At 50.5% G+C, this 13,867-nt stretch overlaps 1 protein-coding gene across 3 annotated transcripts in view; it reads right to left on the bottom strand.

Annotated features, from left to right (window-relative positions):
• Positions 1-9,178: 9,178 nt before the first annotated feature.
• CLCN4 (chloride voltage-gated channel 4) overlaps positions 9,179-13,867 on the bottom strand; it is a 60,728-nt gene continuing 56,039 nt past the window's right edge. For all 3 annotated transcript variants that reach the window (XM_079765355.1, XM_079765357.1, XM_079765356.1), the window contains exon 12: positions 9,179-12,421. In XM_079765355.1, the coding sequence (XP_079621481.1) occupies positions 12,331-12,421 (91 nt within the window). In that variant the 3' untranslated portion in view covers positions 9,179-12,330. The remainder of the gene's footprint in view (positions 12,422-13,867) is intronic.

Raw genomic sequence — 13,867 nt, 5'->3', positions numbered from 1 at the left:
TCACAATCTCTCAGCCGAGTGGCCCTTCTCAGGCCATGGGACACCAAGCCCTTTAGCATTTTCTTTTGACATGGGCTGTTTTCTGTGACATCTTACACCATGGCGGATCTGTCTCTTGTGCGGAAACACTCTATGTCTCCAGAAAACTCTGCCAGGGTTATTTTCTTGACTTATTCTAAAAAATCACAACTATAGGACAGGTTTTCAGCCCTTATCCATTCTGCAAAAATGCATAATGATGACCATCAATATGCAAAATACTAGAACTGACACTGTAGGAAGACCATGAGACATAGCTCCTTGACCTTGAGAAACTCAGATTAGACCGCCCAATCCCAGTTTCCCCCTTCGCAATTCCCACTTGAGGAATCAATAATCCCTATTAGCTCTGATCTGAAGATGGAAACTAGAACCCCAACGAATCACTTCTGCCTCCAAAGACTGGGCTTTGGAACTCAGAATGAAGCTCCCATGTAAAGCGAGGCCCGCTCTTAGGAACTCTGAGGGCCACGCCTGAATGTCCAAGCGCAGACCTTGAACCCATCCTGAGCTCGCGTGGGCCCACCCACCCTGGAAACAGCGTGTGCTTAGCCGTGAGCGTCTCGAGGCCCAGTAATTGCACAAACAGGCCCAGTTCAGACGGCGTTTACACCCCCCACAGCAGCCCTTTCTTGGAGTGTGCAGTCACTGTTTATCCTTTCCCATGTCAGTCTGCGGGAGGCCCCCTCTGCTGTTCCTCGCCCCTTGGCAGCTGGTGCTGTGTGTGTTTGCTTGAAACAAACATTCGTTCCCGGAGCATGCACGGCCGTCCCCTCGCTCTGGGCGACCAGTGCGGGGCCGCCTTGAATTATGCATGGCTTGGTGCGGTTTTCACACTGGCAATGGCAACGCTTTGGAGGGGAGGGTCGGAGAGGGACCGAGGACGAGGCTGGCTTCTCCCAGCCCCGTGCCACGCCCTGTCCCCTCCCCTTGACGAGCCCTGGCTGATGGTGCCTCTCTGTGTTCCATCTCGGAGCTCACGTTACAGTGCGACTTCTGGGGCCTTTGAAGTTCCAGCTGCAGGGACTGTAGTGATTAGGGGCCCCGGCGGCGCTGGGAACGGGGTGGCTGCGCAGTGGACTACGAAATGCAATTAAAAGGAGCACCTGGGCTGAAAGCGCAGCAAAGAATGCGGCTTTGGCTCCAAGCAGAAGGGGGCTCGTTTAATCACGCAAGAATGTTGTTCATCTCCACAAAGTGCTTCATTCAGAAAAGCCCGAAGCTTTAAAAAAAACAAAAAAGCGAAATGCAACCAGGGAACCCCGCCCACTTGCCAGCACAGAAAGGGACGCACGGATCCTTGCTGCCACGTGGGTGCCGGCCGGCGGTACCAGCAGGTCAGCAGAGGCTCGGCGCTGGGAGAGCTCTGCTTGTGGCTGCTCTGGTGTCTTCATACCTGGCCAGCCGGCCACGGGCCTTCCCCTTCCCCTTCCCCATCCCTTCCCGCACTCCTCTGCCCCCCTCCGCCCAGGGCTCCTTTCTCAGGCGCAAGGCCTGCTCCGGGCGTGAACACTCAGGAACCTGGGCTCTGGCCCCGGACTTTCTGGCTTCTAGGTCCAGGGTGGGGCAGAAAATGTGCGTTTCTAACCAACTGCCTGCTGACCCGATGGCCCAGGGGCCGCACTTGGAGAGCCACCGGGTTAGGCCAAGCAGTTGGACTCAGAGTCTAGTCTGGGCTCAGGTGAGTTGCCATGTTGGAGGGAAAAGTCCCCGGACTGAAAGGCACCAAGAGGCCAGCTGGAGCTCTGGGCAGGCTCGCCCTGCTGCACCAACCGGCGTGAGTCCCGGAGCCGAGGGTTCTCAAAGCTGAGCACACTTTCTTTATTTAATGTTTTGTAAATTGATTTTAGAGAGAGAGGAAGGGAGAGGGAGGGAGAGAGAGAAACATCCATGATGAGAGGGATCATGGACCGGCTGCCTCCTGCACGCCCCCTACTGGGGATTCAACCTGCAACCCAGGCATGTGCCCTGACCGGGAATCAAACCGTGACCCCCTGGTTTCTGGTTGACGCCCAACCACTGAGCCGCACGGCCCAGGCAAGGCCGAGCACACTTCAGAAGCCCCTGGCAGGCCTTTTGAAGGTGAGGCCAGACCCCACGCAGGTGCGTCTGCGCTGCTTTCTCCTGCCTGAGCCTCCGCTGCTTCTCCTGAGCAGTGGGATTGTGTTTGCTTCCCAGCACCACTGAGGAATGAACACACACAAACAGGAAAACCCCCTTCACAAAAGACAAAGCGCCGGGCAAAGGCCAGGTGTTACTTTCCCTCGCAGAAAGCACACTGAAACGTGAACAGAGGTCGCCGACACCTCTGATGTCGGAGTCAGGACAGAGGTTTGTGGCCCAGGCTCCGCTGTTGGAGAACCTTGGGCGATGGAAAAGCATTGGAACGTGTCCGTGCTATTCCAGCAGCACGCACATCTCCCCTTGCTTCTGTGTGGAAAGCTCAGCTTTCCCAGCCAGTCTTAGGAAAGGCGCTAAATGACCCCGATGCCCGGCCAGAGGCTCGGTGGTCCTGACCCGCTCTAAGCCAGGACTGGCAAACTTGCTCTGTAAAACGCCAAATAGCCAATAGCCCAGGCTCTGCAACCTCTGTTGCACCTACTGACGTCTGCCATCGAATGCGGCTCAGAAGCAGCCAAAGACCATTCGGGAACGAATGGGCGTGGCCACGTGCCAACAAAACTTTATTTACAAAGACAGGTGGCAGAATGGGTTTGGCCCTCGTGCCCTACTTGGCCAACCACGGCTTCAAACTTGCAATAAAGACACGAAAATACTCCACGTTGACTCAGGAAGCGCCCGGTAATGTTTCCCAGGAGATGGAACAAGCCAAGGTCACCGAGGGAGGGGGCAGGGCAGACCACAGCAGCTGAGCCCGAGGGCACTCACTCCCAGCTCCCCAGCCGGTGTGAAACCCTAAATTGTTGCCTTCTGCCTACAGGAGGGGGGCACTTCCCCAGCCACCCAGACACGCTGAAACCTGTCCCCGGGCCTTGGCCTGGCACTCCGTCCTTGGCCAGCACCACGGGTTTTCAGCAGCTTTCTGAAAACTCACCAAAGCGCCAGACCCTCACACGCCTGGCCCCATGGCGCTGCGGTGGAACTTACCAGGCCGGGCAGCCGCACAATCCGCTCTTTTCCTTGGGCACCCGGCAGCGTCCTGCAGAAACACTGCCTCCAGGAAGCACTCTGAGGGCGCACCCCCCACCACGTGCAGACCCGCTGGCCCTCCCGCCCTTTACCACCAGCTGAGACGCCTGCCCAGGGGGCGGCTGGGCGCTGGGCAGCGCGCTAAGAAGGTTCCTTGGGGATCCTGGGAACCACCCACAGCCGTTTCTGGAAGGATCTAGCCTTTCTGGGCCGGGCGGAAGTTGGAGAGACGCTTGCAAAGGAAGCCTGCTGGGGGGAGGGAAGCTGGCTCCCATTTCCGCCTGTTAGTGCGCAGGGAACAGGTGGAGCGGGGGTGTGAGTGTGTGAAACTCACACGGAGCCCGCAGAAGGCAGGGGCGCCCCCCCACCCGCAGCGCCCTCTGCGCGCAACCTGTCAGGCATTCCGCACGCCGAGGATTGAGGGGTGTGCTTGCCAGTCTCTGACCCAATCTGTTCGGATGGCGGGCGGCTGTTTCATCCCCGACATATGTGTTCCACAGCAAACGCCGGAATCCCGGAGAACTTGCTCCCTTCGTTGCGTGAGCCAAGCCCTGAGTTTGGGGGTTCAGAAATCCCCACAAGGTGCTTGTTGCCATTGCTCATCCGGAAAGAAAAAAACCCTGTTTCTTTGATGAAGTGCAATTGTTAAGAAACTGCCAAAAGATTGGAGCTCCCTACCTGCCTTCACAGATGGTAGCTTCGTTCCGGCCAGCTAACGAGCCGTGAACCGGGAGAGCTGGGACAACAGGCCCACCAAGCCCCTGCACTTGGCCGACGGTGTCATCTGGTCCCATCTCAACCCACAAACGCCCCGGAAAAAGCTGCCCGACCCGGATGTTTCTTTGCAAGGCCATGCCGGTTCGCTCTAGCTACGCCCCCAGAAGTACGCCTGATGAGTTGTCACCTTTCGGACAAATCCTGCTTGTTTCTTCTCCCCTTCTAGTTTTTTTAAAATATATTTGTATTGACTTCAGAGAGGAAGGGAGAGGGAGAGAGAGAAACATCAATGATGAGAATCCTTAACCGGCTGCCTCCTGCATGCCCCCTACTGGGGATCGAGCCCATAATCCAGGCATTGGACCGTGACCTCCTGGTTCCTAGGTCGATGCTCAACCACTGGCCCACACCAGCCAGGCTCCCCTTTTGGTTTTTAACTGCATCGAGTTGAAGGGTAATATCCAAGGCCCACAAAAGGCTCGTGAGTGTTACTGATGAGACATTTCCAGCCCAACATGATGCCGGTGAGCTTTTTCTGTCTGGAAGCGTAGTGTGGTATTGGGTTGCTGAAAATAAGCAAGTTATACACAGCCGTGTGTTTCATGAACTGTTGCTCCAAATTTTAAGCTAATCAAGAGTTCAACATTTACGCCTATTTATGCTTTTCTGTTCTCCACGCTAGTACAAAGCTACAGAGAAATGGAATTGCCTATCAAGTGGTTTCTTTTCTAATAATTTCCCATTAATTTGGAGTCAGAGAGAAGTTTTGTTTGTTTGTTTTTTCACATCCCTTAAGAGATGTGAGTTTGCTTGTTTCGTTTTGATTTTTGGAAAAATTGCCTCCAAAAGAATTGGAAACAAAAGCAATTGGTCAGTCCAATCTGAGTCTAGTCTCGGGTTTTACAATTACACTAAAGTGTAATGTCTCCTTTAAGAACATAAAATTCACCCTAGCTGGTGTGGCTCAGTGGATAGAGCGTTGGCCTTCGGACTGAAGGGTCCCAGGTTCAATTCCAGTCAAGGGCACATGCCTGGGTTGCAGGCTTCATCCCCAATAGGGGTCATGCAGGAGGCAACCGATCAATGATTCTCATCATTGATGTTTCTATCTCTCTCCCTCTCCCTTCCTCTCTGAAATCAATAAAAATATTTTTTAGAGAACATAAAATTCATTAATTTCCGATGAAAGCTACTGGGAGGGCTTCATAACATGAGAAGATGATAATATCTGCCATGTGCGTGGTCTAGGCCAAGCCAAGTGCTTTACAAGGATTACGTCACTTAAGCCTCACAGCCATGCCGCTGGTCGAGAGCAGTAGCTCATACAGAGATGGGGAAACGCAGGCTCCAGGAGCTTCCACCCCTTTGACCCACACACCCAAGAGGCAAAGGAGCTGGGATTGAAGTGCAGTCGTCTCGGTCAGTGTAACTCGCTGAAAACGCATTATTGAGATTCTGTGAAGAGTGTTGGTTTTCTTGCGCTTGTATACCACAGAAGTCTCCAGGCGTGGCTCCCATTCCACTGATATGCAATGGCTTGATTTATGTCTCCAACCCCAATGATTCCCCTGAAGTATGGACTTGAGTGTCCAATGGATCTCTCCAATGTAGCTCTTCCAAAACGCAGCTGCTCAGCTAGTCTAGCCCAGTGGTCGGCAAACCGCAGCGCGCGAGCGACATGCGGCTCTTTGGCCCCTTGAGTGTGGCTCTTCCACAAAATACCACATGCGGGCGTGCACGTACAATGCGATTGAAGGAGTACCCTGATTAAGTTAATAACAATGTACCTACCTATATAGTTTAAGTTTAAAAAATGTGGCTCTCCAAAGAAATTTCAATCGTTGTACTGTTGATATTCGGCTCTGTTGACTAATGAGTTTGCCGACCACTGGTCTAGCCCATCCCAGTAAATGGCAACTTAGTGGGACCATTTTATATCCACTCCACCAACAAATCTGTTGGCTCCATCTTGGAAATATATCTGGAATCCAGGAACTCTGAGACAAGCCTCCATCATAACTCACCTATTGGCAATAGCCTCCTAGCTTCTAGTCTTGTCATATGACGGCCGGGTGGTTTGTGTACAACTTAAATAAAGTCAGTCATTCCTCTGAGCCCTTACCTCGCCCTACAGGACCTGGAAGCATCTACTTGTGTCTACCCTTCCCTGTGAGGAAAAACAAAACCAGTTTCTTCCCCAACGCCCCTCCTTCCCAAGGACCACACATCCTGCAGCCACTCACCCTTGGCAGCCCCCCAGCAGGCTGGGCCTGTTCCCACCTCAGGACCTTTGCACTTGCTGTCCCTCTGCTGAGGATGATCTCCCCCGAGCTGTGCCTAGGGCTGGCTCTCTCCCCTCTTTGGAGGGGACTCCTCTCTCTGCCTCCTCTAGGTCAAATGTATGTGGGCATTCTTTGTGCTGTTTGCTTTTTTCAAATTTTCTGTGAAGTCAAAAATTTTAAATTAAAAAATAAAACTGGTGGGAAAGGACATAAGTCAAATCCTATGGTTTCCAAAGTAATAAATAATTGTTTTTCTGTTGAAAGAATGAATGTTAGACCATCCAAGCTGTGCTCCCCAGGCTCCGTGCACAGGGCAGACACAGGTGGCCTGGGACGGTGGTCCCACCCCATCCTTGGAAATGGATAGCCCCAGTCTGAATTTGTACTTGGCCATCACCCACAGGCTAAGAACATGGGATTTTAAAGCTGACCGAGCTAGTGTCACAATCTTGCATGACAATGTGAATACCAGGTCTTTAACTTGGCCAGATACTTCAGCCATCACCAGGATCAGCTTTCCGGGTCACCAGAGGTTCCCTTGGGCAGGACTGTTGTGACATCAGTATCTCCTTCATTTTCATGCTTCTTGGGGACTCTGTGCTTGTTATATGTTTTTAGAGTTCAAATACTTAATCCTATCTAATAAAAGAGTGATATGCAAATTGACCATGTCTCCACTACACCTACAAAGCCATGCCCACCAGCCAATCAGGAGTGAGTATGCAAATTAACCCAACCAAGATGGCTGCGGCCATGGAGAGAGCAGGAGGCTTCCCCGGCAATGGAGGAAGCCAAGCTTTCCGCCTGCCCTGGCCTGCCTTGGCCTCCGCTTAAGGCTACAAAGTTATAATTATAGAAGATAAATAAATCCCAGATCCCAGGGCCTCCACTTGGGTCGCCAGGGGGTGTGGCCGGCCTGCAAACCACCACAGGCCCCTTACCCAGGCCGCCCCACACCCCAAGGGAACCCCCACCCTGATCTGGGACACCCTTCAGGGCAAACCAGCCGGCCCCCACCCATGCACCAGGCCTCTATCCTATCTAATCCTCCTATCTAATAAAAATATGCAAATTGACCATCACTCCAACACACAAGATGGCTTCCCCCGTGGACACAAGATGGCCACCACAAGATGGCCAGCAGGGGAGGGCAGTTGGGAGGGACCAGGCCTGCAGAGGAGGGATGTTGGGGGCGACGGGGCCTGCAGGGAAGGGCAGTTGGGGGGGACCCAGGCCTTCAGGGGAGGGCAGTTAGGGGTGACCAGGCCTGCATGGGAGGGCAGTTAGGGGAAAACAGGCTGGCAGGGGAGCAGTTAGACATCAATCAGGCTGGCATGGGAGTGGTTAGGGGGTGATCAGGCTGGCAGGCAGAAGCGGTTAGGGGCAATCAGGAAAGCAGGCAGGGGAGCAGTTGGGAGCTAGCAGTCCTGGATTGTGAGAGGAATGTCTGACTGCCCATTTAGGCCCGATCCTACATGGATCAGGCCTAAATGGGCAGTCGGATATCCCTCAAGAGGTCCCAGATTGGAGAAGGTGCAGGCTGGGCTGAGGGACACAACCCCCTCCCCCCCGTGCACGAATTTTGTGCACCAGGCCTCTAGTTGTTAATAAGGTGCCAACGTTTACGCAGAGTGTTACAATAAAAACAATTGCTTTGTGGTTGTTCCAACACCAAATGCGAATAGACCTCGTAAAAGTCGCACGTAGGCTCATTCCCAGCACACCCAGGGCAGCACAAACATCGCCAGGACCACACCGGTGAAGTAGAGCCAACTCATGCTCCCCGAGGGAGGTGAGCAGGCTCCCCCTCCTGCACATCACCATCACCGCACCAGCCGGAAGTGAGGCCCATAAAGCACTGCCAGCAGGATTCAAAGGAAGGGAAGGCGTGGCCTGTGACAATGAGCAATTCAGTTCTGCATCTCGGTTCTCCTCTCCCAGCTCAGCACCTAATGAATGCGGAGCAGCATTTGCACGTGCTGATCATTTCAAGTAACCAGCTCACCTGAGTGGACGAAACTGCTCAAAGCTTTTCCGTTTCTGTGACTCCTCAGGGCCAAACATGTGGCCAGTGACCTGTCTTCTCTGTAAGGTCTTTAGGAAGGACCGGGTGGAGAAATTTGAGATTGCCTGCTTTTTTTAAAAATTTCTTTATTGATTAAGGTGTTACATATGTGTCCTTATTCCCCCATTACCCCCCATCCCCACCACTCATGCCCTCACCTCCTTGGTGTCTGTGTCCATTGGTTGGGCTTATATTCATGCATACAAGTCCTTTGGTTGATCTCTCCCCCTTACCCCCACCCTCCCCTACCTTCCCTCTGAGGTTTGATGGTCTGATCGATGTTTCTCTGTCTCTGGATGTGTTTTTGTTCATCAGTTTATGTTGTTCATTATATTCCATAAATGAGTGAGATTGCCTGCTTCTATTTTTTTAATATATTTTTATTGATTTCAGAGAGGAAGGGAGAGGGAGAGAGAAACATCAATGATGAGAGAGAATCGTTGATTGGCTGCCTTCTGCACGCCCCCTACTGGGAATCAAGCCTGCAACGTGGGCATGTGCCCTCAACCAGAATCGAACCCAGGACCCTTCAGTCCGCAGGTCGACGCTCTATCCACTGAGCCAAACCGGCTAGGGCAAACCACGGCTCATGAGCCACATGTGGCTCTTTGGCCCCTTGAGTGTTCTAACGCCACTTCAAAATAGACTCGCCCAGGCCGACTTCTGCACATGGGCCATGAAGTTCAATCGCACTGTACGTGCGCGCCCACACATGGTATTTTGTGGAAGAGCCACACTCAAGGGGCCAAAGAGCCACATGTGGCTCGCGAGCCGCAGCTTGCCAACCACTGGGCTAGGGCTCCCTCCTTCAAAGTAACAGCAAACACCAAACGCTGCTCTGCTTCAGGCACGTCCCCTTTCTCTTCGGGCCATGCACACACCTGCATTCCCAGGGGACGCGCTGAGTAAACAAGGACTCCACATGTCACTTTGGGGACACTTTATTTGGTGTCTGACTTCTACGGCACAGGTCCTTAGAAACAGAGGGAGAGCAACAGAGAGGCCAATGTGCCTGGTTAGAGAACACCTTTTCCATTGGGTGTTTAGGTTTATTCACATAAAAACCTGATTCTGAACGAACCCAGTAGGTTGTATAAATGTCCAAAGCCTTTGGTTCTGGAAAAAAAGAAACAAAAGCATTCCTCTGAAAAGTGCTGATGCATTTCCACAGCCCAGTCTGCGCACCTTGCTCATCAGATCACCTGGGCGAGTGACGACGTTCTGCATTTGGTTACAGTAAACACCGTCCCAATCCCCGCACACGTGCCTTGTTAACCAGGAGTGACCGGCGCTCCCTCGGCAGCTTGCTCCCCATGGAGGTTGGCTGGTGGGCGGAGTTCAGGCTCCGGGGGAAGAAGGCAACTGGCTCTGGTGGTCCCCATGGCAAACTCCCCCATCCTTGTCCTGCACCTGCCAGTCTGACTCTGGCCTGTAGTTGAAGACAGCCTGCACTCCACAACTCATTGGAGGTTCAACTTATGAAAGGAAACAAGGTTCGGCTATTTAGGTCAAGAACAAGTCCCAACTGTTCCCCGTCAATCCATAGACATCCCTACGCTAAGCATTGGGGAGAAAGACACAGCTCCCTTTGGTGACCTTGGCCCAGAGTCAACTAGCCCCTCATCCCATGGCCCCGGATGGAAGAGGAGGAAATTCTTTGGTGTCACTGGCCTTTGGTCGTCTTCCACTGTTTTGTGGCCCCTTTTGAAGCTCCTTATTTCAGCTAAAAGGGCACCCTGGACTATCTACATCCCGGCTATGACTAATGCTCTGTGGGCAGGCCACGTGGGAATAAAAGGGGAATTATGTGAAGCAATCCTAGAATTTAAAGTCCAGGAAAATCCAGCTTCACTTGCATTTGTTCCATGGAAACCCAATAATAACACTAATATTTGGCTCTGTTGCTCAATACTTACGTGCTGTGGATGAGACAATAAATTTCATTCTATTATAAGAAGGAACACTGAATTCTCTACTACAGATGGTATATTTCCACACTGAAGTGGCTATCTGATATTATTTTGGAGGGGCCATTACAGAAACAAATTTTCCATAGTTTGGCAGCACGATCTGACAACCTTTTTAAACACATCAACTAGAAGTTTTCACAGAAACCCACTTTTAGCTAGGTTTTTATGCGAGATGAACATTTTTATTAGGGCTAAGAAATGATGGATTCTGATTGGGAATTCTCTGGCACATCTGAGAGAAGAGTGGGAACTCTAAGGTTAGAAGAGAGTCTTCAAAGAGGCTCAGCAAGCAAGGGTAGAGGACGGGGAGGACAATGACAGGGACACAGTGATGGCATCCAACACAGCAGACAACACTTCCCTCCCCAGAACCAACCCCCCCTTCCTCATTTAGAGAATTTAAATATTGTTCACGCCTTGCTAAACACTGTCCTTCCCAGACTCCCGTGCAGCTGTGGGGGCCACGTGACAGAATTCTAGCCAATGGATGAAAGCTGGGCATCTCTGGGAGAGCTTTGCTTTCTTGATATTAGCATTGCACCTGGTACTGGCCTCTTCCTGCTTAGAAAGCAGGCATGGTACCTGGCAGTTCAGTAACCATCTTGTGACTATGAGGCAATAAACCAAAGGACAAAGGATGTTAGAAAACATACCAAAGAGTGTAGACCCTCGATGATATGACGAGAGTCCTGAGCGCCCAACCCCAGATTTCCTATTCAGCTTGTTGCTGTTTGTTGGGTTTCCTATGATTTGCAGCCAAATGCACACCTGGTACACCAATATCCAATGATGAGATTGAGAAGGATGAGGATGACTCCGTGAAAAGGGAAGAACAAAGGCTAAAGAGAAAGAGCAAGCAGGGTCACTCGTACTCACACTGATCACAGTGGACCTAAAACACACAGCTTCACTCCTGCTCCCAGAAAGGACAGAAGTCCTGCCTGAAGGAATCAGTGCCTCATTATGAAGATGCCCAGTGCTCAAATTGGCTGTCTAAGCTTTAACTCTGTCCTTCTGTGCTTTGATTGCTGGTATGAAAGTGCATGCTTAGACATTAAAGCTGGGCGGTTTGCATCCTACAGAGAAGAGAATGGAACACATTTAGAATCAATTTAGTATTTCTCTTGCAATCCATTTGGAGGAGTTCCCACTGAGAAGTCATATGCCTCACCCTCTCTGCAGCCGTATTTAATAAGATCAGAGAAGAAAAATAGTCACACTGGGTAGCCTGTTCTGACTCTTGTCTAGGCTATTTGGAAATTAAAGCACACGTATGCCAAGCTGGCAGCATATAGGATATGTCCCATAGAAACTGCTGGACTGATCAATATTTAAGAATGCACAGGCAACAGCAATAAATAAATGAAGCAAATGCAATGGGGATGCCAATCAGTGATTGGGGGAGTACATTCTCACAATAAGGATGAATCCCTTTGCCTGGAAGGGAATACAGTGCAGCACTGAACGTTCCAATGGTCCGTCGGGCTGGCCCAAGGTGCTGGTCTTGCATAGAGAAATGATTTCTTCATACTCATCCTAACAGGTGATCCTGGTGTTGGTTCAGAAAACTGATGGCGAAGCAAATGAGACTGAGAACAGGAGCAAGAACTGGGATATTCATGCGGGACCCCATACTTGCAGCTTTCACTATGTTCAAATTTAATTTCCTTTCCTTTTCCAACAAAGTAAGTGCAAATATATTTAGTCCAATTCAGTAACATAGCAGCAACACTTCAGGAACCAATGAATAAGGACACTGGCACCCCAATACCCTTCTGCCTTCTGGACTCCAAGCTTCAGAAACACCAGCCTTGAACAGAAGGGCAAACATTTCTTGATTCGGCATTTGTGTTCCATCATTCACACCCACCCACATGCCCCCATAGCAGTTAGTAAATTCATTAACAAACACGATTTGAAACTCATAAGGAGTTAAAGCTATAAAATGCCTACTCATTGATGTATTTTTTTAACAAAGGTTTCCTCCTTCTTCCCTTCCTTTCAAACAAAGCTTCTGGATTATTCATTAGGATAATAACATATCACTTGTTTACTTCTTTTAAAATGACACAGTTGTGTTTTTCTCAAAATAACTGCCATCTTGTTTCTAATTAAACATGATGGATTCAGGGTCCTGGTTTGCCATCTGGGCCATATGTCTCAGAACATCCTTTTTTGTGATGATGCCAAGAAGTCTCCTGGAGAAGAAACAAAATAGAGAAAAGAGGTCAACCTTGCAATACTGACTCATGCCTTTCCCTGAACACCAGTGCCTTTATCACCTGGGCACACAGAGAGACAACATTACCCAGCATCCCTTGCGGGTGGGTGCGGCCAGCTGAGTGAGCCCCGGCCAATGGAGTATGGGGAGACATGAGAGGTGCCCCTCCCAGGTTGCCCTCACATTTCTTCACACTCTCTCTCCAACTGCCAATCAGAGGCAGAGAAGCCAGTGAAGGACTCTGAGGTCACAAGGGATTGACAAGGAGCCACCAGATTCAAAGACCTGCATCCTTGAATGACTGTTGCAGAGCCCACACCGGCTGCAGTTGACACTGGATATGACTCGGGAGGAAAAAAAAACCTGACACATCAGGCCACTGCGATTACAAACTTGTTTATTATATCAGTAAACCTACGGTGCCTGATACACACTCCTAAATTTTAAGACTATAATCAATAAAATAAAAGGGCTTATGAAAGCCATTGTCAAAACTTGCCCACGCCATGGAAATTCCAACTATAAGGTTTGTGTTTTTTTTAGAGAGAGAGTAAAGGGAGGGGAAGAGAGAGATAGAGAGAAGCATCAATATATCAACTGTTTGCCTCCCACACGTGCTCGGACTGGGGCTGGGGATCAAACCTGAAACCCAGGTACGTACCCTTGACCTGGAATTGAACCAGAGACCCTTTGGTATTCAGGCCAACACTCTAACCACTTAGCACACTGACCAGGGCCCAAGTATAAGGTATTTTAAGTATAACAACTTATTCTATTTTCAATCTATCTTATTAGAAGGGGAAAGTTTGACATTCATCTCTGACCATATATGTAAATTACCTCCTCTTCCAAAATTCCATTGCTTTCAACTTACAAAAACAATACCACCTCCCAGGGTCGCTTGTATTGGGCCACCTAGACAATATATCGCACACTCCAGGGAGCACTGCTCACAAACACTGCAATGCACTAGTGCCCCTAGACCAGTGGTCGGCAAACTGTGGCTCGCGAGCCACATGTGGCTCTTTGGCCCCTTGAGTGTGGCTCTTCCACAAAATACCACGTGCGGGCGCACACGTACAGTGCGATTGAAACTTCGTGGCCCATGCGCAGAAGTCGGTTTTCGGCTCTCAAAAGAAATTTCAATCGTTGTACTGTTGATATTTGGCTCTATTGACTAATGAGTTTGCCGACCACTGCCCTAGACTATGCAGTACACACTTGGACAACCATTCACAATACCTCTTGATTTTATTAAATATTTGCGTGGCCACCTGCTGGAAAAGTCACGCCCTCTAGGTACAGTGGAGGGCTTGAAAGAAGGGGATGTACACGACTTCTTTGGAGAAAAGAAGTTCCATTGCCAAATTTGTTTGCAGAATGCTGCTCACTGCGTCTCCATGATACCCAGGAAAAGGGGAAT

Source organism: Cnephaeus nilssonii, assembly GCF_951640355.1.
Source record: "Cnephaeus nilssonii genome assembly, chromosome: X".
Classification (NCBI taxonomy): domain Eukaryota; kingdom Metazoa; phylum Chordata; class Mammalia; order Chiroptera; family Vespertilionidae; genus Cnephaeus; species Cnephaeus nilssonii.
The sequence above is the reverse complement of the archived record's forward strand: the minus strand, read 5'-3'. Positions and strand labels throughout refer to the sequence as shown.